Here is a 27,872-nt window from a genome sequence, read left to right as displayed (position 1 = left end):
CCAGAAGGATTTCCTACTGGTGGACAACCTTCAATGATCATAGTTAAATCCAGTTTCAAGTTATAATTTTATTAAGTTATAATTTAGGATAAACCCTTTACATGTTCGAATCAATGTAATTAATTCATATATTTTATGGTGACACACTATTGGTCCATCAGTAGCCATGTTTGTTCTCTAAATGAATAACTGAACTTTTTTCAGACAAGAAGGAGTGAGGAGTAAATGTAGAATAAAATTAATTATTTAAAAAAATTATATGTGTAAATAAATATAGTGCTAAATAGCAAAATTAATAAATGGATAAATAAGTGCAATTGCAGTATATTTATTCTAAGCATAAAATGACAACATAATGTATAATGTGAAAAGAACTGCTCATAGCTATTTAAGTATTTAATATCAACTAGTTTTGAATCTCTTCTTTACCCACATCCCCAAAAGCTCACATCTCTTATTATAATGTACAGAATAATTACAACTGGTGTTATCAAGAGAAATTTAAAAAGGGAAAACCAGATGTGTTATGAGAACTTTTTAACAATTTTTTTCATTATAATAGAATATAAAACCAGATATATTAATATATATCTCATATCCACTTCTAAATATTATGCTAACATGCATATAACAGGTAAACATTTGTTCCAAAATTAGCATGAATCTAAAGCTGACTTTCAGCTTGTGAAACACAACTCCATCTGGTTGTTTACACCATTTCACTGTGATGTTCTTCTGTCCTCAGAAAATCCTTCAGTTTCTGTTTGATCTGAAGAACAAAATGTTATTATTAAATAAAGCAGGATTGTAGGAAATGATACAGAAACGGAATACAACATTCTAAATCTAATTACAATACAGTTTATATGTGTCAGAGTACTGGGAAATGTACATTATAAGTCTTATGGAGGATGAGACCAACCTGCTCCAAGATGGCTCATTCACATCCTCACTGGATTGGACTTTCACTCTTAGTGTTTGTTGTTGTCCTGTGACATCTAAATGAAGACACACAAACAAACACAAATACATTATCATTTTGAACATTTTCATTAACTTTTTTACTTAATAAAACATTAACTCACCTGAGTAACAGAAGAAAGGCATTATGTCTGAGCACCGAGCATCTGCAGCCTGACTGTTATTTATATAACCACAGTTTTCATTCCCCAGAGCATTATCAGGTTTTCCAGTCATCCAGGTGATGGTAGAGAAATTAGTTTGGTCTGTCCACTTCCAGGAGTCTCTGAACAGACCAAACCAAGTCCAGTCAGAGGTCAGTCCCTTTATAAATGAGTCTTCAGTTGCAACTCTCGAGCTGGCCAAGTCTGTGTGATGCTGTCTACAGTAAGCCTGAGCTTCAAGCCATGTCATACGAGTAGAAATAAAAATGTACCTCTGATTTCCAGTATAACTGTCTGTGAGAATAAATAACACATGATGAAACATGAATATTCAGGCAATTTCAATACTTTCAAAAATAAAAATCTATACAGTTTACAACATTAAAACTCTCAACAGAACAGCAAGGACATGGCACACATGTAGACCTGGTAGACTGATCAAATAAATATTACAGAATAAATATGTGTCAGTTTACAAAGGCAAATATGAAATTTGTTGTCATATTATTTTTGCCACTGATATCACTACAGTGAGCATAAATACACAAAATTATTTATTTATTTTTTATTACAAAACAATATTTTCTACTGACAAATTAAAAGTGAGCAATATGTGAGTCTTACCATCAAAACAGACAAAGGGGAGTAGTAAAGTACAGTCCAGACCATACACACACACACACACACACACACACATTATATATGTATAAGTTTGTTTAAAATATTTATTGGACAATGACATTTGCCACCACACTGTAATACACACACGTGCACAAATAACGTTACACAATATAACCTTTACAACACACATTTTTGGTCTTAGCTTCCGTTCTCTCTTTTAGTGAGTAACTAGTAGTATGTGGTGGCGATGACCATGTTTTTAAGAGGTGCTACCTGGAGTCGTTTGCCTTTAGACAACTTCTGCTCTATGTCTTCTTTATTCTCTGAAAAATTATAGAAACAAAATAAGAAACAAAACTATACATCACTCATTTGTTTATATTGTGCAGTGAACGAGTTACGATAAAACAGCTACTGCTTAAGTTACAGACCTTTAAGCATTAGTATTTGTGCCCTGAAGAAGTCTTGCTTCCATCGTACCCAATAAACCGGAGTTTGGTCAAACATGTCATAGTTAAAGTCCTTAATTTCACTAGTTAAAACAACTGCCGTGCGACCGTCATCCAGGTACCTCACGTATGTAAACATTCTGATTCCCAGTGATCAGCAGATACGTCGTGTAGAAGCGGAAGCTTTTTATTTACCCCAAAACAAAATCCTAATTATGGTGGCAAAAACATGATGATCTGGAACACGTGCACTCATACTAATGTCGATAAACACTGTAAGGTATATAATGTAGTCGAAAACATTGTGAGATTTATTTTTGGAAAGTGCAGGAACTACATTTACCTTTGTGAACATAGTTGCTTTAAAGGTTGCATAGCAACGCTGATGCTGTGTAATATCTCTTCACCTTATCACTTTACTAAAAAAACAAACAAACAACTGAACTACTTCTTAATTGAGACAAATGGATTATATATATATATCTTTCAAAAAACATCATTCTGTATGATTTATATGCTGCTTCCCTCATGGAGCTGGGAAGACAACATTTGTTGGTATTACTATATTTAATTTGTGGAGACACTTTAATCCCTAACAAACGATTTTTAAATGTTTTTATTCTTTGTTATTCAAAGCTTTTTGAGCTTTGTTATTTCAGTTCTTTATTCAAAAGAGGGAGCAAAAGAAATAACACACTTATAATTAAATATATTCCAATATATTGTGTTTTAATCTTATATTAATGTGTTACATAGAAACATATACAAGCAAAAATAAAGGTTGTTCCCATAAAACTCATTCCAGAAAGATCATACTGGTTAAAGAGCTACACCAGCCCTGTTTTGATTGATAACACCATGACTATGCTGGCCACCAATCTATACCAGCACTATACCAGCATTATACCAGCACTATACCAGCATGAACCAGTAAAAACCAGCCTGGACCAGCATGGAATTCATGCTGGTTTATGCTGGATTTTTCAGCAGGGAAGTCATCACACGTCCTGCATGTCTCAGCGAGCTTCTTCTCCATCACCTCCACTGTACCTTGCAGCGTGGTCACCAGGGACATCAGGTCAGAGTTCGTCTTCTCCAGCTCAACACTGGTCATCACTGTCTTCTCATATTTGCATTCAGCTTCATAGAGAGAGAGGCCTGGAGGATTTTTATTGTTTAATACTTAAACCCAAATCTCTCACGGTTCCATGCTTTACTATATTAGATGTCCTTTGAATTGTAACATGATTAACTGCTTTATGAAGAATGCTAGCTGATTGCATACAGAACTAGACCTGTGCTAACCGACCACTTCATCTGAAAAGAAGTAACTTCAGAGTAACTATTGTGAATTTAAAAAGACATGGATTTAAGCCTTAAACAAAATATCCAGCATTTAAATGAGCTCTATTAACAAACCAATACCTGAGCTTCTATCTTTAAATAGCCCAGGTATAGAGTTAGAAATTGGAGGACTTTGCTCATTGTTAAGTAGAACTCAGGCTGGTTTATTGGTTTTATAATACACACATCTTACCTTCAGTAAAATGTCCTTCATCTCACTGCACTCGGACTGCAGGATCCTCAGCTGATGTTTTGCTCCATCACATTCCTAAAACACAGCCATGGACAGAAAGAACAGATAAATGTTCACATCTACAATGTGTTAACTCTATTCACAATAAACACTAGCATCTTAAACTAAACGTTTGTTTATTTTATTAAACTACATATAACCTGTGGAGTAACTCATCATGACCTTATGATCTATTATTTCTAAAGGAACTTACTCTTGTTATCTCTTTTCATGTTATCCAGGACACAGCGAGCTCTCGTCCAACTCCTGCACCGAGTCTTGTAGAGTTTCCACATCAGACCTCAGGTTGGAGTTCTCGTCTTGACTTGGCTTATGTACTCCATCGCTTCCTCATATTTCAAATAGCGTTAATGATCGTAGAATTAAAGTGATCCATTTTAATGTGACTGTAGCTGAAAAACAAAGTGTGTTAAATAAATAAATGAAACGTGTTTAATGTATAAAGTATAAATATAATGATCATGTATTGCACTGAATATAGCGTGTGATGAACTACAACTGGTCATTAAGCTACAACATCCATATACACAGTTTATATTTTCCTCACAGACACAACACATGCTCATCATATTTCTAGCTACTGAATATGTGCTTCTTTTCTCAATATCTGTACAGTGTATCTGTATTCTAACACACCTTGTTGTTTCTCTCACACTCTCTGTGTGTCTCACAGAACAGTTCCTCCAGCTCCCTCACTCACTCCTTCAGCTTGGAGCTCTCTCTGTCCACAGGAGCACCGGACACCTCGTCCGTCTGATTCTTCTCCTCATCCTCACTCACTCACACAATCCTGAAATACACCATGTGAATGGGATTGACTTTTACACACACATTCAGACATGTTGAGGACTGACAGAGAATTCAGGGAGACTGAACAGTACTAAAGAACAATGAACAAACACACAAACACTTTTGGAGACTATCCTGAGATTTACTGAGGACTGGTGTGAAGGATAAAAAAGGGGTCCAGAGAATATTTAAACACGACCTGACAGAAAACTCTCGTCTCGAAGAGTCGATTCCTTGAAGCGAACGTGAAGAGCCGACTCCCGTCGGGGAGAGTCGAATCTACAGACCGTTCAATCCACGCAGGCGTAGGCAGGACTTTATTTTGATGGACAGACCATGCAGCCAATCACATGCGAGGACCGACTAGGATCATACCATTATGTTAAAGAAGGAAGGGGGCAGCGTGTGTAGTGGTACAGGCCAGGTACATAGAGAGACAAAAAAGAAACTCCTGCAGCTCCAGCCACATTCAGCAGGGGGCGCAGTGGAAGATCTGCAGTCTGACAGCGAATGAAAGTCATTAAATGTCTGATTTGTATCGCTGAACTCGGGTTAAACAGCCCGTCAGTTAAAGGGCAGATGTTGTGAAATTCATTGTGTTTACATGAAAAGCAGTAAAACTCCGGTCATATGGTGAGGAGACATTTTAGTGAACAAGGGTAACTAGTGTAAACTACAGAACATATTACACCTTTAAATAATCACCAAAACAAACCCTGAAGTGACAAAACACATCAACAATCTGTGGGAATGGGTCTGAAACTGATGTAGTGGGCTGGGAAGCAGTGAAAAGACATGTTAAGGCCATATGGATATCATTAAAATATATACTTACACTTCCAGTCCAAAGGTTTTACACTAACAGACAAATATCTCAATCACTCTAATCACTCATCACACTTCATAATAACAAGCTCAGACTAATCTACATGTATATTAACTTGTCATAGGATCTCACAGTATTACACCACTTTTTATTGCACTTTTACTCACCTTCACATTTGTCAATCCGTTTCCTACGTTCACCAAAAGAGTCGGTTCAAAGAGTCGACTCATCCCTGAAAGACACATGACTTCTTCTTCTGAAAGTGAAAGTGTTTCTCCCTCCGAATCGACTCCATTTTGTGAAGCGTTTGTACAAGTTAAAACATCTTTATCAGCAGCAGAAACGGTGATATTAATGTGACAGAACAAGGCCTGTTGACTAAAGGTAAGTTATTAGATTATTTGATGGACTTTGTGTTAGAAGAATGTGGATATATTGTATATTAAAGTCAGTATGATGTATGTACTGTACAGAGCTTTCAGCTTCCTCTCTGCACTTTATGGGGAAGTAAACATTACACTGTTTGGGGAAAATCTAGTTTTATCACTCTGAGTCTGTGTGTGTTTCTATACATATATCTATAATGTGTCATTTATTTTATTTCTTTACGTTTTGATAACAATTTTCATTGAGAATTTACGTTTGTTGTTTAGACTTTTATGTATTATTTAATACACTTTAACCCCAAGGGGTTATCAGAATCCCAGAAGGGAAAATCTAAACAAAATAAAGTTAAAACTTGAACAATTTCTTTGCAATCTGCAGATTGATTTTTCAGTAGGAGGGGAAAATCGATTTAAATCGTAAATCGGATTTTTTTGTGAAAAAATTGGGGATTTTTATTTTAGGCCATATCGCCCAGCCTTCTGATCATAATAAAACACTGATATAACTGAATGAGGATCAGAATGTGAGGTGTGTGTGTGTGTGTGTCTGTGTGTCTGTGTGTATGTATGTGTCTATATACGTGTGTGTGCGCGTCTGTCTGTGTGTATTTGTGCGTGTCTGTCTGTGTGTGTGTGTGTGTGACCCTGATCATGATAAAACATTGAAATAACTGAATGCTGATCAGAATGTGAGGGGTGTGTGTGTGTGTGTGTGTGTATGTGTGTGTGTATGTGTGTGTGTGTGGCCCTGATCATAATAAAACACTGAAATAACTGAATGATGATCAGAATGTGAGGTGTTTGTGCGTGTGTGTGTGTGTGGGTGGATATGTGTGTGTGTATGTCTGTCTGTGTGTGTGTATGTATATGTGTGTGTGTGTGTGTGTGTGTGTGTGTGTGTGTGTGTGTGTGTGTGTGTCTGTGTGTGTCTGTGTGTGTTTGTGTGTGAGGAGACCCTGATCATGATAAAACACGGAAATAATGGAATGGTGATCAGAATGTGAGGTGTGTATGTGTCTGTGTGTCTGTACAGTATGTGTGTATATATGTCTGCGTGTGTATGTGTGAGAATGTGTGTTTTTGTGTGTGCATGTATGGTTTTGTGTGTGTGTGTGTGTGTGTGTGTGTGTGTGTGTGTGTGTGTGTGTGTGTGTGTGTGTGTGTGTGTGTGTGTGTGTGTGTGTGTGTGTGCAGGTTTAAATTCAGCCTCAGTGTGACTCTGTGCACATTTGTTTGTGTGTTTTCTAGGAGTGTGATCCATTCCATCAGAAGAGATCAGACTCTTCAGGACTCAGCTGTGTGTTTGTGTGTAAACTTTACTAATATATAAAGATGGAGACTCCTGATCTGGACACAGATAATGTTTCTACACCATCAAACATCTGGTAATCTACAACATCCTTGTGTTCTAGTCATTAAATATTCACATCTAAATTATTATTAGTTAATATGTAATGATTTAACCAAATGTTTTACTATTACAGTATATAACTATACACATCTAACAGTCACTAATTCACAGTAAAAATGTATTGTTTAATGTAAGTAAAATAAAGTGTGTATATAAATGACTAAAGGACTGTGTATAATGTTGTACAGTAAACTCCAGGGAAAGAGATCAGAATCACCAACACACAGCTGTATCTCCATGAAGAGTGACTGGTCTATGGATCCTCCTCAGAGGTTTAAAGATGGAGACACATCACTTCTACACAGGTAACATCTCCTCACTGTTAATGTCGCTGCTAAAGTTACATTTAAAGGGAAATATACTGTAAGTAAAATAAAGTGTGTATATAAATGACTAAAGGACTGTGTATAATGTTGTACAGTAAACTCCAGGGAAAGAGATCAGAATCACCAACACACAGCTGTATCTCCATGAAGAGTGATGGGTCTATGGGGATTCCTCTGAGGTTTAAAGATGGAGACTCATCACTTCTACACAGGTAACGTCTCCTCACTGTTAATGTCACTGCTAAAGTCACACTTAAAGGGAAGTTTAACTACATAAACAGGGGGCAAAATAAATACTGAAACACAGTAATGAAGCCACTATTGTGTGTCCAAGTACTTTTTTGTAATATTTAATCTTTTATTTGGAAGTTTGTTTGGGGAAAAGTGTGTTTGTGGTGTGTTTAATATAAATAGCACTTGGTTTGACATGTTGTTTTGTAATAAAGTGAAATTCATATGTTAATGTGGTAGTTTTGGGGTTGCTGTGTGTTCAGTCATTGCAGGTGAGACGACTGCTTACATTATTGAGCTAATGACAGGAAACTAAGTCATAAGAATCACCTAGAGTTTGAATGTAAAAGTGTTAGTCTAGCTGAATAGCATCTGTCTTTACATTTACATTACATTTATGGCATGTGGGAGACTCCTTTATTCCCAGTGACTTACATCTACCTCATTTATAAATCTGACCAATTGAGGGTTAATGGCCTTGTTCAGGGGACCAGCAGTGGTAGCTTGGTGGACCTGGGATTCAAACAAACTGTCTTCTGTGCTAATACATAATAATTCTCTAAAGTTCTAAATAAACTTCTCAATAGATTCTTTTCAAATTCTAACTAAGTAGCATGAGAATGAAAATTCTAAAGAATAAAACACATCCAACAGAGGATTTGGTTGATAAGAACATAGATGAGACCAAGATGTATTTCTAAGCCTAGTGCTTGAAAATGACATTCTCAGGTTTAAATGAGTTTATCTCAAAAACTACAAGGTGTGTTTGAATAATTCTGGTATTAAAATAAAGGTAACACGTGAGATTCATAACAGAAGTGTTATAGAAGTATATATGTGTTACCAGGTCAGAGAAGATGGAACACAGCAAAATAATGTTAGAGAGTAAATCAGGAAGGAATTAGTGTTGGGTCTGTGGTGAACTCAGAATTTATGATGACCCATTAGTTCCTCAGGAGCTCTCGTTACATTATTATAAACTGTTGTAGAAAGGACATTATTTACATTTACACTATTTACTGTAGAGTGTCACCCAGATGAGGATGAGGTTCACTTCTGAGTCTGGTTCCTCTCAAGGTTTCTTCCTCATACTCACATTTTCCTTGTTGCTTTCGCCTCCGGCTTGTTCATTAGGGATAGATATATAGTGTTTAAAATTTTAATATTTATAAATTATTTTAAACTTTAAATGTATGTATTCATGTATTTATATTCTTATTTTTTATGGTTCTACAATTCTGTGAATTGTTAAAAGCTCTATACAAAAAAATTGAATTGAACTTTAATTGAATTCATGCAGTGAAAACTAAAACCTCAAGGAATCTATTGTATAACATCTCACCATTAACTGTTTGAAGGTCTAATTATACTAGTGCAACATCACAAAAGATAAATGAAAAAAATACAAATTAAAATCAGTTGCATATTTAGAGATATTACAACAAAACCCTAAAATTATAAAAAAAATGAATACAAATAAAAAGCTAAGGTACAGATTTATTAATAGTCCAACAGCACAATAAACCTGAATTACAAAAACAACAACACAATCTACACTAGTTACATTAAGGTGCTTCATGCCACAGCGGGAAACGCTTCAGGTTTTGAAGTGAGACGGCGTTCTGGGAATAAAAAGCAATGATTTTAGAGCACAAGTTGAGTAAATAAATACAGGGAGTTTGTCACAATTCCACACGTGGAAAAAAATTGTTGGTCCCCTTCGGTCAATGAAAGAAAAACTCTAATTTGACAAAAGTAATAATAAATAAAAATTCTATGAATGTTAACCAGTGAAAGTCAGATATTGCTTTTCAACCATGCTTCAACGGAATTATTTAAAAAAAATAAACTCATGGAACAGGCCTAGACAAAAATGATGGTACCCCTAAATTAATAAGGTTTGTTGCACAACCTTTTGAGGCGATCAGTGCAATCAGAAGATTCCTGTAACTGCCAAAGAGACTTCTGAACCTCTCGGCAGGTATTTTGGCCCACTCCTCATGAGCAAACTGCTCCAGTTGTTTCTGGTTTGAAGGGTGTCTTTTCCAAACGCCACGTTTCAGCTCCTTCCAAAGATGCTCAATAGGATTGAGGTCAGGGCTCATAGAAGGCCACTTTAGAATAGTCCAATGTTTTCCTCTTAGCCAGTCTTAGGTGTTTTTAGCGGTGTTTTGGGTCATTGTCCTGTTACGAGACCCATGACCTGCGACTGAGACCAAGCTTTCTGACACTGGCCAGCACATTTCTCTTTAGAAACCCTTGATAGTCTTCAGAGGTCATTGTACCCTGCACAGATTCAAGACTCCCTGTGCCAGATGCAGCAAAGCAGCCCCAGAACATAACAGAGCCTCCTCCATCTTTCACAGTAGGGACTGTGTTCTTTACTTGATATGCTTCATTTTTCCATCTGTGAACATAGAGCTGATGTGCCTTGGCAAAAAGTTCCATTTTTGTCTCATCTGTCCATAGGACATTCTCCCAGAAGCTTTGTGGCTTGTCAACATGTAGTTTGGCATATTCCAGTCGCTTTTTTATGATTTTTGTCCTCCTTGGTCGTCTCCCATGTAGTCCACTGTGGCTCAACCAACGACGGATGGTGCGATCTGACACTGATGTTCCTTGAGCATGAAGTTCACTTTGAATCTCTTTAGAAGTCTTTCTGGGCTCTTTTGTTATTATCCGTCTCTGACTTGTCATCAATTTTTCCTCCTGTGGCCACGTCCAGGGAGGTTGGCTACAGTCCCATGGATCTTATATATCTGAATATGTGCAACTGTAGTCACAGGAACATCTAGCTGCTTGGAGATGGTCTTATAGCCTTTACCATTATCATGCTTGTCTATAATTTTCTTTCTAATCTAATCTCCCCTCCCCTCCCCTCCCCTCCACTCCACTCCACTCCACTCCACTCCACTCCACTCCACTCCACTCCACTCCACTCCATGTTGAGTGTGGCACACACCATGTCACCAGACAACACAGTAACTACCTGGAGCCCTATATATAGGCCCACTGACTGATTACAAGATTGTAGACACCTGTGATGCTAATTAGTGGACACACCTTGAATGAACATGTCCCTTTGGTCACATTATTTTCTGTCTTTTCTAGGGGTACCATCATTTTTGTCTAGGCCTGTTCCATGAGTTTATTTTTTTAAATAATTCCGTTGAAGCGTGGTTGAAAAGCAATGTCTGACTTTCATTGGGTAACATGCATAGAATTTTTATTTGTTATTACTTTTGTCAGATTCAAGTTTTTTCTGTGACCATTGTGAGTTTTTCTTTCATTGACTGAAGGGGACCAACAATTTTTCCATGTGTGTACATACAGTAATTACACAATATAACAACATACATAACAGTATATAAAAATATTTCAAATGGAATTAAGATTTTTTTTAATTGAACTGTTTAAGCCAATTTATTTTAATAATATTATTTAATGAGTTAAAATAAATTAATATAATTTTACTGACTTCTTGATTAGTTTTTTGATTAGTGGCCTCAACACAACTTAAAAATGATTGATGACTTATGAGATAAACGATTTATGAGCTAACTCATAATTAAAAATGATTTATGAGTTAACAGTCAGCGCTTCTCAAGGATGTTTCATGAGACAATGAGCCCCTGGAAATGTATAGAAATTGATCACAATATTGGGTGTAAAATGAAGCCTATAGAGTTTTTAGGATGTGTATATTTTTACTTTTGTCTCTCGAAACTTAACAATATCTCAGGACATAGTTCCAAGAGAATGGCTCTTGGAAATTCAGCTTATTAACCAGTTATCAAATATCAAACTGGTTTGTGCGTCTTTTAACAATGCCAAAAATGTGGTATGTAGAGTCCTTTCCTTCGACTCTGGACCCTGAAAAGATAATGTTGAAACAGCCTGTAGTACCTACTGCTCTACATATACACTGTCTATAAGTCTTAGTGTAGCACAGCTACCACCACTGTACAGCACTCACACATCTCTGTGCTGAAACACTGGCTTGTTTACTGTGTTTAATGTAAGTAACACTGGTGTAATGACTAAGTGATCATTTTAAAGAACAATCTCCTATTAAACAACCCTGCCATATTGACAGCATTACCATAAATGAACTTTATTTCATTCCACTGAAATGATTAAAATAACCTACAATAACTGGGGAACATTATGCCTTACCTTATAACTACAGGCCTACTTTTCTACTTACTGCAGTAAAACTCCAGCAGGCTACTTCACCTACTCTCACCTTGATATCTCTGTGACGGAGCTCTCTGGCTAATAGTTTTCAAACAGAAAGGAGCAAAGTAACTGATCTCAAATAGACGATCATATCTTGTAAGGCTAGACAGGACCTAAGATTGGTCATCTATACCAGGAGTTACAGAAAGATAACCCTACCTTCAGGGCTGGGATTCTGGAGAGCCTTGACTCTGGGGTTCTCCTGGCCTACGCTACCTTCCAAGTGTTTCTCAATGGGGGATGGATACTATAGCAAAAGTGTAAAGAATCCAATTTGCAGGTCCTTTGTACACAGCGTTGTGTGCTACTGGAACGGGTTTGGACTCAGTTCCTGTGCAATGGTACAGTGTATTTAGTGAGTAAAGATAAAATGGACTTAAATAACGGCTCTACTAGTGAAAAAAAGCTACCACAGTCACCATTGAGCATAAAAAAGCAATTATTTCTATTGTAAGTAAAAATCCACTTTCAGTTAGCAAGTGAGTTAAAAACTATTAAGATTGTAAATAAATAATTAAAGAAGTGTTTATAATGTTGTACAGTAAACTCCAGGGAAAGAGATCAGAATCACCAACACTTTTACTGTTTGACTTTTAATGTCACTGCTAAAGGCACACTTAAAGGGTAATTTAATGAGATAAACACAAACTAAATACTACAACACTAGAACTCTGACTTTAATAAGGCAACCATTATGTGTTTAAATATCACTCAGTCTGTTTTATTGGGAAATGTTTTGATTGGAATGTTTGCTTGTGATTTCTTTCTTCAAATGACATGTTGTTTTGTAATGCAGTGAAATTCATACGATGGCATTCAAATATGGCTTAAGTGTCCAAATAATAGTCTGTATACTACAGAGTGATTAGATTACTGAAAACAGATGATTAAGTCTAATAAATGAACCCCGTGTCTTCCTGCTTCTCCATATCACAGGTACGACCCAGAATCTGCTGGTGGAAATGAATTCCAGAAAAAGTTAAAATTAAATCTGATGAAGAAGTTTCAGTGTTTGAATGGAGTGATAATAAACCTGGGAACCCAAACACTCCTGAATGAGATCTACACAGAGCTCTACATCACAGAGGGCGACAGTGGAGAAGTCAGTAATGAACATGAGGTGAGACAGATGGAGGCAGCATCCAGGAGAAGAACAACAGAGGAAACACCAATCAAATGCAATGACATCTTTAAGCCTTTATCTGAACAAGACAAACCCATCAGATCTGTGCTGACAAAGGGAGTCGCTGGCATCGGAAAAACCGTCTCTGTGCAGAAGTTCATTCTGGACTGGGCTGAAGGGAAAGTAAATCAGGACGTCCACCTCATATTTCCACTTCCTTTCAGAGAGCTGAACTTGATGAAGGACCAGAAACTGAGTCTGATGGAGCTCCTTCATGTGTTTTTTAAGGAAACAAAAGAAACAGAAATGTCCAGTTTGGAAAAGGTTCTGTTCATTTTTGACGGATTGGACGAGTGTCGTTTTCCTCTAGATTTCCAGAACACAGTGAGAGTGTGTGATGTAACTGAATCAGCATCAGTGCCTGTGCTGCTGATAAACCTGATCAAAGGGAATCTGCTTCCCTCTGCTCTCATCTGGATCACCTCCAGACCTGCAGCAGCTGATCAAATCCCCTCTGAGTGTGTGGATCGAGTCACAGAGGTACGAGGGTTCAATGACCCACAGAAGGAAGAGTACTTCAGGAAGAGGATCAGTGAGCAGAGCCTGGCCAATAACATCATCACACACCTGAAGTCATTAAGAAGCCTCTACATCATGTGTCACATCCCAGTCTTCTGCTGGATTACAGCCACTGTTCTAGAGAGAATGTTGGGTGAAGCAGAGAGTGGAGAGATCCCCAAGACTCTGACTCAAATGTACACACACTTCCTCATCATTCAGACAAACATCATCAGAGAAAAATACTCAAAGAAGCAGGAGAGAGATAAAGAAATGCTTCTTAAACTGGGACAACTGGCTTTTCAGCAGCTGAAGAAAGGGAACCTGATCTTCTATGATGAAGACCTGAGAGAGTGTGGTATTGATGTGAGAGAAGCAGCAGTGTACTCAGGTGTGTGTACTCAGATCTTCAGAGAGGAGTTTGGGCTTCACCACAGTAAAGTGTACTGCTTTGTTCATCTGAGCATTCAGGAGCATCTCGCAGCTCTGTATGTGCACCTGACCTTCATGAAGGAGAAGAGAAATGTTCTTAAACAGAATCAAGATGCTAAACATTGGATGCAAGAAAATACAATCTCAGATGTACACAAGAGTGCTGTGTATCAGACTTTAAAAAGTAAGACTGGACATCTGGATCTTTTCCTTCGCTTTCTTCTGGGTCTCTCACTGGAGTCCAATCAGAAACTTTTACATGTTTTAGTAACACAGACAGGAAGTAGCTCCCAGAGCATAAAGGAAACAGTTCAGTACATTAAGGAGAAGATCAGTAGAAATCTTCCTGTAGAGAAATCCATCAATCTGTTCCACTGTCTGAATGAACTGGGTGATAATTCTCTAGTGGAGAAAATCCAACACTACCTGAAATCTGGAAAACAAAGTGAACTTTCTTCTTCACAGTGGTCTGCTCTGGTGTTTGTGTTACTGACATCAGCACAGGAGCTGGATGAGTTTGACCTGAGTAAATATACCAGTACAGATAATATAACAGAAGATGTTGTTCTGAAGATGATGCCTGTGATTGAAGCATCCAGTAAAGCAATGTAAGTAAATGTGAATATAACTGTTCTACTGTTACAGTGTTAGAGAGAAACTGAACACACTCTAATATGGACTTTGGGATGTTCTGACCTGAAGGTGATACAGAGTGGATTTCATGTAAATAGATAAATTAGGGAATAAAATCTGCATTAATAAATGAATGATACTGAAGTGCAGCTATTAAACATGTAGAAGCAGGTGATTACATTTCAGGGAGTTTTGTAGTTATGATTTATCTTAATATCTTAAAATAATGATGAAGTTAATGCTGGGTTTATGTTGGATGTTTGATGTATATTAAACACACCTGTGTACCAGACATAAAGAACATGTTTACTGCAGTAATGACAAATTCTAATCCCCAAAATGATTTTATTCATTATTAGGTTTTATTTGTGAGGTGGAAATGGTCTTTCATAGAAAGCTGACTTTGCAGAGAAGTTTAATAATAATAATAATAATAATAATAATAATAATAATAATAATAATAATAATAATAATAATAATAATAATAATAATAATAATTACAGGCAGAGAATGAAGTCTCTAGAGGCAGGAGGAAGCATCAATATAAAGTGAGAGAGCCATCAGCAGCCATCAGGAGATCAATTGTGACCTTCACTAAAGCAGTTTCCATACTGTGTTTAGTACAGAACCCAGACTGAAAGGATTCTAATAGATTATTGTCACTAAGTTTAGCATGAACCTGTGTGATAACGTTCATGTCTGATTAGAAAGTGTTCATTTAGCTGAAAAGTGCTCCCTTTAATGCTAATCTATAACACTACATGATAAGATTTTAGCTAATGTCAGTCTGATTCCTAAAGAGAATTCTCTGTAGTTACTTCTGGTCAGATTATAACCAAGTGGCTCATGTTGTGGAAGCGTTGAGAGAATCACAGACAAGAGTAAAAAGGTTCACAATTTACTTGTACTGCTGTGTAACAGGACCCAACACTCCTCATGAAGCATGCGAGAGGAAGGACCCTGATCATTGTTAGTTTTTATAAACATGATTTAAACACAGAAACTAAAGAAAGGAAAACATTGTCAATCATCAGCTACATTACAACACATGATCATGTCCTGATGAGTAGAACATTACCAAGATCTGCCTAAGCTGATTCTGAGCATTCAGTCTCACCATCTTTCTCCATCTCATTCTGACCCTCTAATATTTTACACAAAAAACCTCATCATCATCATTTCTTCACTGGTTCTGATGGTCTGAGCTGCTGCAGTTCTGGAAAGTGTTGTATGTGATGGAGATGTTGATCACATGAGCAGTGATTTATCTTAAAGTCAACAGGCTGCTGAGCTTCAACTTAACAATCATTAGTCTAATATTTCTTACATTCCAATACAATGAGGTTCAGATAGAGGTGATGTGTTCATATCTTCTGGTTCTAGTTAGGACTCTAGCTGCTGTGTTCTGGACTAACTGGAGCTTGTTTCTGCTCCTACTGAACATCCAGACAGTAAAGTATTACAATAATCCAACCTAGAGGTAACAAATACATGAACTAGTGTTTCTGCGTCATGTAATGACATCATATTTCTTATCTTAGTAATATTTCTGAGATAAAGAAGGCTAACATTGTGGTATTATTTATGTGAGCTTCAGCTGAGAGACCGGTATCAATAATCACACCGAGGTCTTTTACTGCTGCACATGATGTAATAGAAAGACCATCCAGAGTTACTCTGTAATCAGAAAGCTTACTTCTGACTGTCTGTGGTCCTGGTACAAGAACTTCTGTGTGTCAGAGTTAAACAAGAGGAAGTTAGTAAGTGTCCACTGTCTGATGTCCTTCACACAATCTTCAGTCTTATTAAACTGGTGTCTCTCATCTGACTGCTGAAACATATGTGTGTCATCAGTGTAACAGTGGAAGCTAATACCATGTTTATTAATAGATTACTCTAGATACTAGTTAGTTAGCTGTAGTTAAACACTAACTTTACCCATTTTAGATGTAGATGTGGACTGCAGTGTCACTTTAACCATATTGTCTAACTGGTGTTTGTACTTTCAGTATTTATAAAAATGAGAAGGTTCAGTGAAAGCTTTGAGGACGTGTTCGATCATTTGTGTGAGTTCATTATGTTTTATTTTATTTCCTTTAGTATCAGCTGTGATTCACTTGGAGTAAAAAGTTGGTCATCTCTGGTCTCAGCGCTCAGATCAGAAACCTCCAATCTGAGAGAACTTCATCTGACTGTGGAAACACTGGATCTGTCTGAGAATAAACTCAGAGACTCAGGAGTGAAGACTCTCTCTGCTGTACTGGAGAATCCTCACTGTAAAGTGGAGACACTGGAGTAAGATCATCTCTCTGAGACTCACAATAACTCACTAAAAGCAGCAGTTATATACAGTGTTGTTTTTCACCTGAAATGTTCTGTAACACTACAACATTCAGAACAAATACATTAGTCATTAAGTGATGAGTTTTCTACAGAATAACTTAGGAATTAAATAAATAAATAAAAGAGTAAATAAGAGAAAAATTCTAAAATTTAAAAAGACAAATTATTTTTAAAGCCAGCAAAACTTTTGCAACTCAATACAAATTTAATATCAATAATTGTAAATAATATAATAATATAATATAACAGGTGAAGCTCCAGGGTCCTGGTCCCACCCATGTGGAGTCCTGGCCCACCTACATAAACTCTGTTATAATGTTAGAATTATTAATAAACCCCAGTTGTCACTCACTGGGAGCTGCTGCTTTAAGAAGCTTCATTGAGTGACATTGCTCAGTAACATTTCTGTGTGGTGTTTAGTCGTGTAACAGACTAGTTTAATAAAGACTTTATCTTCTCTGAAACAGACACCACACTGTGTCTTTACCCCTGAAACTCCTACACTGTAATCAGAGGATATAATAAGATGAAATGTGTTACAGTTTGTGTTTACACTGTAGAACAGTGTCAGAGTGGAGATTGGACTCATCTGAGAGCTGAAGAACAGAACTGCAGTTGGTTTAGGAGTACATGGGGCAACACCAACACAAAGTCATTTTAACTCCAGTTAAAACACTCAATGCATTTATTTAATTTATTATTTATTTTTATTTATCTAAAAATTAAAAAGCAAAACTTTTGTAGATCAAATAAACTTAGTATCAATAATTCAAGAGCAGATCTCTTTCAGGACTCTTTTCATTGTCCTCTTTTTCAGTCATGTAAGTTCTTTTGAGTGACAGCTGATTTTGACTTTCTTCTCAACCCTGTGCCCACCCTGTTTTACCCAGGACCACCTACTGTTCACAATCTGACAGGAATGTTTTGTTCAGTGTTAATTATACTTTATATAATAAAAATCTGTTGATGAAGAGTGTGTCATTGTGTCCCTATACAGGTTGTGTAATTGTGGTGTCTCAGCTAAAGGCTATGCTGCTCTGTCTTCAGCTCTGAGATCAAACCCCTCACACCTGAGAGAACTGGATCTGTCTGAGAATAAACTAGGAGACTCAGGAGTGAAGAGTCTTTCTGCTGTACTGGAGAATCCTCACTGTAAACTGGAGACACTGAGGTAAGATCATCTATTAAAACATTAATAATAAATCATGGTCTAATCTTCATCCAGGTCGTAATAATAGATAAACACATTGTGTATAAATAAAACACAGTCACAGTTGTTCTTGTCAATACTGAATAAACCATTTACACTTTCACTTTCTGGGGTTAAAAAATACACCAATGAACTAACAACTTCTCCAAAATCTAATTCGAGTCTGACCCTGTTTTAGGTCTGATTACTGACAGTCTGATCTTCTCAAGAAAGATCTGTTCATGTGAACTCGGATTAAAACAGAGATTTTGTTGAGATGTGAAGCAGAGAAAAGTTACAGAAAACATTTACATTAATATTTTATTTCTCACATACACAACCATACACAGTACGACACGTATTGACATGTTTCTAATCTGTCTGTGATTTAAACATAAAATAAAATAGAATAATAAAAAAGAAAATAGAATAAAAATAGAATAGATGTAACAAATAGAAATGTAAGGATCAGTTTAATGGAGTGTAAAAATAAATGTGAATATGGATCAGTGGCAGAACAATGTGTGTGTTTTAATAAAGTTCAGATGTGTTAAATACTGCAATATATGAAATATGTTCTGTGTAAAATAAAATCTGGCTGATGTCTCAGTGTTGTGTATGAAAGTCCAGAAAAAGTCCAAGTTCTAGTCTTATGTGTTGTCCTGGTCTGTAAAGTGTGTGTTACTCAGTCCACAATAATACACACTGTCTACAGTCAGGGTCGACACTCGAGCCCCAGTAAAATGTTCCTGATAAATCAGTGTCTGATGATGTAGATTACAGTAGATATGTCTGAAAATAGGCTTCGTCTTCATCAGACATTAATATTTACATCATGATTTAAAACATGAAGACTGATTGTAATGTTAGCTGAAGTGAAAATATCCTTTACCCTTTAGTCATAAGCTATGCCCATCATAAACCACGCCCATCATAAGCCCCGCCCATCATAAACCAAGCCCATCACTGTGCTCCGACCATCACTGTGCCCTGCATTGTCACTGTGTCGCCTCACTGTACGCCACCCTCTTTACTGACCCCATGCCCCGCCCCCTCACTGTGCCCCACCCCCACGCTGTGTCCCACCCATCACTATGCCCCACCCCCTCACTGTGCCCCACCCCCACACTGTCCTCCTTTTTTCACTTTTCTCAGTAGAAATATGGACTTGCAGTCAGATGATAATTAATAATCCCACATTGTACCTGAGGACTGAGGAGATGTAACTACCAGACTAACACTTATCACTGTGTTAATGAGTAGTATGTGAATGTGGATTTAGATGAATGACGACTTCCTGTTTTACACATCTGATTTATTTGCCACAGATTTGATCAATAATGTTAAATTGTTAACTGCTAAAAGAAGCTTTTCTTTTCTCTTCTCATTTCTAAACTCTTCTAAAACTGGATGTGATTTAGTCATCAGTGAAAGCTTTTTGAAGTGATTTATTCATTTAGATGACTAGTTAGTTAGTTTTCTTACAAAAATACTAGTTGTGGATTGAAGGTTGTTTAGCTAAAAAAATTTACATGTGTAATTGTAGTAAAGATCTTTATAGTGAAATAAAATGTAAAACTGATATAATAAAATGATCTGCAGCTCAAAGTTACATTCATGTTTCTTACAATATATGATGAAAAACAAATAAATAAACAAACAAACAAATGAATGAATAAATGAGTAAATAAATAAAGGCTTTGTTGCTGTTTTTGACAAATAATAAAAATAAATCTGTGTTTTCAGGTTTCTGTAAAATTCTTGTGTGCCTGTGATCAAAGTGATTAAACACTAGAAACGTCCCTGTGTACAACCAGTGAAGAGTGTGTCATTGTGTCTCTATACAGTTTGTGTGACTGTGATGTCTCAGATGAAGGCTGGGCTGCTCTGACTTCAGCTCTGAGATCAAACCCCTCACACCTGAGAGAACTGGATCTGTCCAGGAATAAACTAGGAGAGTCAGGAGTGAAGAGTCTCTCTGCTGTACTGGAGAATCCTCACTGTAAACTGGAGACACTGAGGTAAGATCATATATTAAAACATTAATAATAAATCATGGTCTAATCTTCATCCAGGTCGTAATAATAGATAAACACATTGTGTATAAATAAAACACAGTCACAGTTGTTCTTGTCAATACTGAATAAACCATTTACACTTTCACTGTCTGGGGTTAAAAAATACACCAATGAACTAACAACTTCTCCAAACACTAATTAGAGTCTGACCCTGTTTTAGGTCTGATTACTGACAGTCTGATCTTCTCAAGAAAGATCTGTTCATGTGAACTCGGATTAAAACAGAGATTTTGTTGAGATGTGAAGCAGAGAAAAGTTACAGAAAACATTGACATTAATATTTTATTTCTCACATACACAACCATACACAGTACGACACGTAGTGAAATGTTTTTAATCTGTCTGTGATTTAAACATCAAATAAAATAGAATAATAAAAAAGAAACTAGAATAAAAATAGAATAGATGTAAAAAATAGAAATGTAAGAATCAGTTTAATGGAGTGTAAAAATAAATGTGAATATGGATCAGTGGCAGAACAATGTGAGTGTTTTAATAAAGTTCAGATGTGTTAAATACTGCAATATATGAAATATGTTCTGTGTAAAATAAACTTTGGCTGATGTCTCAGTGTTGTGTATGAAAGTCCAGAAAAAGTTCAAGTTCTAGTCTTATGTGTTGCCGTATCCCCCTACTATTCCCCACCCCCTCACTGTGCCCCCCCCCACTGTGCCCCTTTTTTCACTTTTCTCAGTAGAAATGTGGACTTGCAGTCAGATGATAATTAATAATCCCACATTGTACCTGAGGACTGAGGAGATGTAACTACCAGACTAACACTTATCACTGTGTTAATGAGTAGTATGTGAATGTGGATTTAGATGAATGACGACTTCCTGTTTTACACATCTGATTTATTTGCCACAGATTTGATCAATAATGTTAAATTGTTAACTGCTAAAAGAAGCTTTTCTTTTCTCTTCTCGTTTCTAAACTCTTCTAAAACTGGATGTGATTTAGTCATCAGTGAAAGCTTTTTGAAGTGATTTATTCATTTAGACGACTAGTTAGTTAGTTTTCTTACAAAAATACTAGTTGTGGATTTAAGGTTGTTTAGCTAAAAAAGTTTACATGTGTAATTGTAGTAAAGATCTTTACAGTGAAATAAAATGTAAAACTGAAATAATAAAATGATCTGCAGCTCAAAGTTACATTCATGTTTCTTACATTATATGATGACAAACAAACAAACAAACAAACAAACGAATGAATAAATGAGAATAAAAAATAATGAATGCCAAATAAAAAAAAAATCTGTGTTTTCAGGTTTCTGTAAAATTCTTGTGTGCCTGTGATCAAAGTGATTAAACACTAGAAACGTCCCTGTGTACAACCAGTGAAGAGTGTGTCATTGTGTCTCTATACAGTTTGTGTGGCTGTGGTGTCTCAGATGAAGGCTGTGCTGCTCTGACTTCAGCTCTGAGATCAAACCCCTCACACCTGAGAGAACTGGATCTGACTGAGAGTAAACTAGGAGACTCAGGAGTGAAGAATCTCTCTGCTGTACTGGAGAATCCTCACTGTAAACTGGAGACACTGTGGTAAGATCATATATTAAAACATTAATAATAAATCATGGTCTAATCTTCATCCAGGTCGTAATAATAGATAAACACATTGTGTATAAATAAAACACAGTCACAGTTGTTCTTGTCAATACTGAATAAACCATTTACACTTTCACTGTCTGGGGTTAAAAAATACACCAATGAACTAACAACTTCTCCAAAAACTAATTAGAGTCTGACCCTGTTTTAGGTCTGATTACTGACAGTCTGATCTTCTCAAGAAAGATCTGTTCATGTGAACTCGGATTAAAACAGAGATTTTGTTGAGATGTGAAGCAGAGAAAAGTTACAGAAAACATTTACATTAATATTTTATTTTTCACATACACAACCATACACAGTACGACACGTAGTGACATGTTTGTAATCTGTCTGTGATTTAAACATAAAATAAAATAGAATAATACAAAAGAAAATAGAATAAAAATAGAATAGATGTAACAAATAGAAATGCAAGAATCAGTTTAATGGAGTGTAAAAATAAATGTGAATATGGATCAGTGGCAGAACAATGTGAGTGTTTTAATAAAGTTCAGATGTGTTAAATACTGCAATATATGAAATATGTTCTGTGTAAAATAAAACCTGGCTGATGTCTCAGTGTCGTGTATGAAAGTCCAGAAAAAGTCCAAGTTCTAGTCTTATGTGTTGTCCTGGTCTGTAAAGTGTGTGTTACTCAGTCCACAATAATACACACTGTCTACAGTCAGGGTCGACACTCGAGCCCCAGTAAAATGTTCCTGATAAATCAGTGTCTGATGATGTAGATTACAGTAGATATGTCTGAAAATAGGCTTCGTCTTCATCAGACATTAATATTTACATCATGATTTAAAACATGAAGGCTGATTGTCATGTTAGCTGAAGTGAAAATATCCTTTACCCTTTAGTCATAAGCTACGCCCATCATAAGCCCCGCCCATCATAAACCAAGCCCATCACTGTGCTCCGACCATCACTGTGCCCTGCATTGTCACTGTGTCGCCTCACTGTACGCCACCCTCTTTACTGACCCCATGCCCCGCCCCCTCACTGTACCATTCCTCTTTACTGTACCCAACTACCATTCCCCGCCCCCTCACTGTGCCCCACACCCACGGTGTGTCCCACCCATCACTGTGCCACACCCCCTCACTGTGCCCCACCCCCACACTGTACTCCTTTTTCACTTTTCTCAGTAGAAATGTGGACTTGCAGTCAGATGATAATTAATAATCCCACATTGTACCTGAGGACTGAGGAGATGTAACTACCAGACTAACACTTATCACTGTGTTAATGAGTAGTATGTGAATGTGGATTTAGATGAATGACGACTTCCTGTTTTACACATCTGATTTATTTGCCACAGATTTGATCAATAATGTTAAATTGTTAACTGCTAAAAGAAGCTTTTCTTTTCTCTTCTCATTTCTAAACTCTTCTAAAACTGGATGTGATTTAGTCATCAGTGAAAGCTTTTTGAAGTGATTTATTCATTTAGACGACTAGTTAGTTAGTTTTCTTACAAAAATACTAGTTGTGGATTTAAGGTTGTTTAGCTAAAAAAGTTTACATGTGTAATTGTAGTAAAGATCTTTACAGTGAAATAAAATGTAAAACTGATATAATAAAATGATCTGCAGCTCAAAGTTACATTCATGTTTCTTACATTATATGATGGAAAACAAATAAACAAACAAATGAATGAATAAATGAGTAAATAAATAAAGGCTTTGTTGCTGTTTTTGACAAAGAATAAAAATAAATCTGTGTTTTCAGGTTTCTGTAAAATTCTTGTGTGCCTGTGATCAAAGTGATTAAACACTAGAAACGTCCCTGTGTACAACCAGTGAAGAGTGTGTCATTGTGTCTCTATACAGGTTGTGTATGTGTGGTGTCTCAGATGAAGGCTGGGCTGCTCTGACTTCAGCTCTGAGATCAAACCCCTCACACCTGAGAGAACTGAATCTGTCCTGTAATAAACTAGGAGTCTCAGGAGTGAAGATTCTCTCTGCTGTACTGGAGAATCCTCACTGTAAACTGGAGACACTGAGGTAAGATCATATATTAAAACATTAATAATAAATCATGGTCTAATCTTCATCCAGGTCGTAATAATAGATAAACACATTGTGTATAAATAAAACACAGTCACAGTTGTTCTTGTCAATACTGAATAAACCATTTACACTTTCACTGTCTGGGCTTAAATAAATACACCAATGAACTAACAACTTCTCCAAAAACTAATTAGAGTCTGACCCTGTTTTAGGTCTGATTACTGACAGTCTGATCTTCTCAAGAAAGATCTGTTCATGTGAACTCGGATTAAAACAGAGATTTTGTTGAGATGTGAAGCAGAGAAAAGTTACAGAAAACATTGACATTAATATTTTATTTCTCACATACACAACCATACACAGTACGACACGTAGTGACATGTTTTCAATCTGTCTGTGATTTAAACATCAAATAAAATAGAATAATACAAAAGAAAATAGAATAAAAATAGAATAGATGTAACAAATAGAAATGTAAGAATCAGTTTAATGGAGTGTAAAAATAAATGTGAATATGGATCAGTGGCAGAACAATGTGAGTGTTTTAATAAAGTTCAGATGTGTTAAATACTGCAATATATGAAATATGTTCTGTGTAAAATAAAATCTGGCTGATGTCTCAGTGTTGTGTATGAAAGTCCAGAAAAAGTCCAAGTTCTAGTCTTATGTGTCACCTCACTGTACCCCGCCCTCTTTACTGTATCCCCCTACCATTCCCCACCCTATCACTGCCCCCCCCCCCACTGTGCCCCTTTTTTCACTTTTCTCAGTAGAAATGTGGACTTGCAGTCAGATGATAATTAATAATCCCACATTGTACCTGAGGACTGAGGAGATGTAACTACCAGACTAACACTTATCACTGTGTTAATGAGCAGTATGTGAATGTGGATTTAGATGAATGACGACTTCCTGTTTTACACATCTGATTTATTTGCCACAGATTTGATCAATAATGTTAAATTGTTAACTGCTAAAAGAAGCTTTTCTTTTCTCTTCTCATTTCTAAACTCTTCTAAAACTGGATGTGATTTAGTCATCAGTGAAAGCTTTTTGAAGTGATTTATTCATTTAGACGACTAGTTAGTTAGTTTTCTTACAAAAATACTAGTTGTGGATTTAAGGTTGTTTAGCTAAAAAAGTTTACATGTGTAATTGTAGTAAAGATCTTTACAGTGAAATAAAATGTAAAACTGAAATAATAAAATGATCTGCAGCTCAAAGTTACATTCATGTTTCTTACATTATATGATGAAAAACAAACAAACAAACGAATGAATAAATGAGAATAAAAAATGATGAATGCCAAATAAAAAAAAAATCTGTGTTTTCAGGTTTCTGTAAAATTCTTGTGTGCCTGTGATCAAAGTGATTAAACACTAGAAATGTCCCTGTGTACAACCAGTGAAGAGTGTGTTATTGTGTCTCTATACAGGTTGTATAGGTGTGGTGTCTCAGATGAAGGCTGGGCTGCTCTGACTTCAGCTCTGAGATCAAACCCCTCACACCTGAGAGAACTGGATCTGTCTAATAATAAACTAGGAAACTCAGGAGTGAAGATTCTCTCTGCTGTACTGGAGAATCCTCACTGTAAACTGGAGACACTGAGGTAAGATCATATATTAAAACATTAATAATAAATCATGGTCTAATCTTCATCCAGGTCGTAATAATAGATAAACACATTGTGTATAAATAAAACACAGTCACAGTTGTTCTTGTCAATACTGAATAAACCATTTACACTTTCACTGTCTGGGGTTAAAAAATACACCAATGAACTAACAACTTCTCCAAAAACTAATTAGAGTCTGACCCTGTTTTAGGTCTGATTACTGACAGTCTGATCTTCTCAAGAAAGATCTGTTCATGTGAACTCGGATTAAAACAGAGATTTTGTTGAGATGTGAAACAGAGAAAAGTTACAGAAAACATTGACATTAATATTTTATTTCTCACATACACAACCATACACAGTACGACACGTAGTGACATGTTTTTAATCTGTCTGTGATTTAAACATAAAATAAAATAGAATAATAAAAAAGAAAATAGAATAAAAATATAATAGATGTAACAAATAGAAATGTAAGAATCAGTTTAATGGAGTGTAAAAATAAATGTGAATACGGATCAGTGGCAGAACAATGTGAGTGTTTTAATAAAGTTCAGATGTGTTAAATACTGCAATATATGAAATATGTTCTGTGTAAAATAAAATCTGTCTGATGTCTCAGTGTCGTGTATGAAAGTCCAGATAAAGTCCAAGTTCTAGTCTTATGTGTTGTCCTGGTCTGTAAAGTGTGTGTTACTCAGTGCACAATAATACACACTGTCTACAGTCAGGGTCGACACTCGAGCCCCAGTAAAATGTTCCTGATAAATCAGTGTCTGATGATGTAGATTACAGTAGATATGTCTGAAAATAGGCTTCGTCTTCATCAGACATTAATATTTACATCATGATTTAAAACATGAAGACTGATTGTAATGTTAGCTGAAGTGAAAATATCCTTTACCCTTTAGTCATAAGCTATGCCCATCATAAACCACGCCCATCATAAGCCCCGCCCATCATAAACCAAGCCCATCACTTTGCTCCGACCATCACTGTGCCCTGCATTGTCACTGTGTCGCCTCACTGTACGCCACCCTCTTTACTGACCCCATGCCCCACCCCCTCACTGTGCCCCACCCCCACGCTGTGTCCCACCCATCACTATGCCCCACCCCCTCACTGTGCCCCACCCCCACACTGTCCTCCTTTTTTCACTTTTCTCAGTAGAAATGTGGACTTGCAGTCAGATGATAATTAATACTCCCACATTGTACCTGAGGACTGAGGAGATGTAACTACCAGACTAACACTTATCACTGTGTTAATGAGTAGTATGTGAATGTGGATTTAGATGAATGACGACTTCCTGTTTTACACATCTGATTTATTTGCCACAGATTTGATCAATAATGTTAAATTGTTAACTGCTAAAAGAAGCTTTTCTTTTCTCTTCTCATTTCTAAACTCTTCTAAAACTGGATGTGATTTAGTCATCAGTGAAAGCTTTTTGAAGTGATTTATTCATTTAGACGACTAGTTAGTTAGTTTTCTTACAAAAATACTAGTTGTGAATTTAAGGTTGTTTAGCTAAAAAAGTTTACATGTGTAATTGTAGTAAAGATCTTTACAGTGAAATAAAATGTAAAACTGATATAATAAAATGATCTGCAGCTCAAAGTTACATTCATGTTTCTTACAATATATGATGAAAAACAAATAAATAAACAAACAAACAAATGAATGAATAAATGAGTAAATAAATAAAGGCTTTGTTGCTGTTTTTGACAAAGAATAAAAATAAATCTGTGTTTTCAGGTTTCTGTAAAATTCTTGTGTGCCTGTGATCAAAGTGATTAAACACTAGAAACGTCCCTGTGTACAACCAGTGAAGAGTGTGTCATTGTGTCTCTATACAGGTTGTATATGTGTGGTGTCTCAGATGAAGGCTGTGCTGCTCTGACTTCAGCTCTGAGATCAAACCCCTCACACCTGAGAGAACTGGATCTGTCCTATAATAAACTAGGAGACTCAGGAGTGAAGAATCTCTCTGCTGTACTGGAGAATCCTCACTGTAAACTGGAGACACTGAGGTAAGATCATCTATTAAAACATTAATAATAAATCATGGTCTAATCTTCATCCAGGTCGTAATAATAGATAAACACATTGTGTATAAATAAAACACAGTCACAGTTGTTCTTGTCAATACTGAATAAACCATTTACACTTTCACTGTCTGGGGTTAAATAAATACACCAATGAACTAACAACTTCTCCAAACACTAATTAGAGTCTGACCCTGTTTTAGGTCTGATTACTGACAGTCTGATCTTCTCAAGAAAGATCTGT

At 36.3% G+C, this 27,872-nt stretch overlaps 3 protein-coding genes and 1 long non-coding RNA gene across 5 annotated transcripts in view; 2 read left to right on the top strand and 2 right to left on the bottom strand.

Annotated features, from left to right (window-relative positions):
* The window catches only part of LOC113663787 (NACHT, LRR and PYD domains-containing protein 12-like), a 631,994-nt gene that overhangs the window by 599,767 nt on the left and 4,355 nt on the right, over nt 1–27,872 (top strand). The gene's annotated exons all lie outside the window — the stretch shown is intronic.
* LOC125139548 (C-type lectin-like) lies at nt 145–2,107 on the bottom strand. The gene is made up of 3 exons (XM_047803895.1): nt 1,086–2,107; nt 923–998; nt 145–769 (listed from the first exon to the last, which is right to left on the bottom strand). Exons 1-3 carry the CDS (start codon nt 1,447–1,449, stop codon nt 754–756), a joined length of 456 nt encoding a protein of 151 aa, XP_047659851.1. The 5' UTR covers nt 1,450–2,107; the 3' UTR covers nt 145–753.
* On the bottom strand, nt 2,898–5,621 carry LOC125139554. Its single transcript, XR_007138583.1, has 5 exons — nt 5,574–5,621; nt 4,428–4,581; nt 3,985–4,183; nt 3,732–3,806; nt 2,898–3,352 (listed from the first exon to the last, which is right to left on the bottom strand). It is a non-coding gene; the product is annotated as an uncharacterized LOC125139554 (long non-coding RNA).
* LOC113663807 (NLR family CARD domain-containing protein 3-like) lies at nt 5,631–27,617 on the top strand. The gene is made up of 9 exons (XM_047803881.1): nt 5,631–5,790; nt 7,041–7,177; nt 7,392–7,508; nt 7,625–7,741; nt 12,936–14,720; nt 18,086–18,259; nt 21,723–21,896; nt 23,786–23,959; nt 27,440–27,617. Exons 2-9 carry the CDS (start codon nt 7,125–7,127, stop codon nt 27,615–27,617), a joined length of 2,772 nt encoding a protein of 923 aa, XP_047659837.1. The 5' UTR covers nt 5,631–5,790; nt 7,041–7,124.

Source organism: Tachysurus fulvidraco, chromosome 19 (genome assembly GCF_022655615.1).
Source record: "Tachysurus fulvidraco isolate hzauxx_2018 chromosome 19, HZAU_PFXX_2.0, whole genome shotgun sequence".
In the NCBI taxonomy this organism is placed as follows: Eukaryota; Metazoa; Chordata; class Actinopteri; order Siluriformes; family Bagridae; genus Tachysurus; species Tachysurus fulvidraco.
This window is presented reverse-complemented; position numbering and strand designations above follow the sequence as displayed.

Coding starts and splice junctions, on each gene's coding strand:
- LOC113663807 (XM_047803881.1), top strand. CDS start 7,125: ATGGAGACTCCTGATCTGGACACAGATAATGTTTCTACACCATCAAAC. Junction 21,897..23,785: donor TGTAAACTGGAGACACTGTG/GTAAGATCATAT, acceptor GTCTCTATACAG/GTTGTGTATGTGTGGTGTCT. Junction 23,960..27,439: donor TGTAAACTGGAGACACTGAG/GTAAGATCATAT, acceptor GTCTCTATACAG/GTTGTATATGTGTGGTGTCT.
- LOC125139548 (XM_047803895.1), bottom strand. CDS start 1,449: ATGTTTCATCATGTGTTATTTATTCTCACAGACAGTTATACTGGAAAT. Junction 999..1,085: donor GCCTTTCTTCTGTTACTCAG/GTGAGTTAATGT, acceptor GTCTTCATTTAG/ATGTCACAGGACAACAACAA.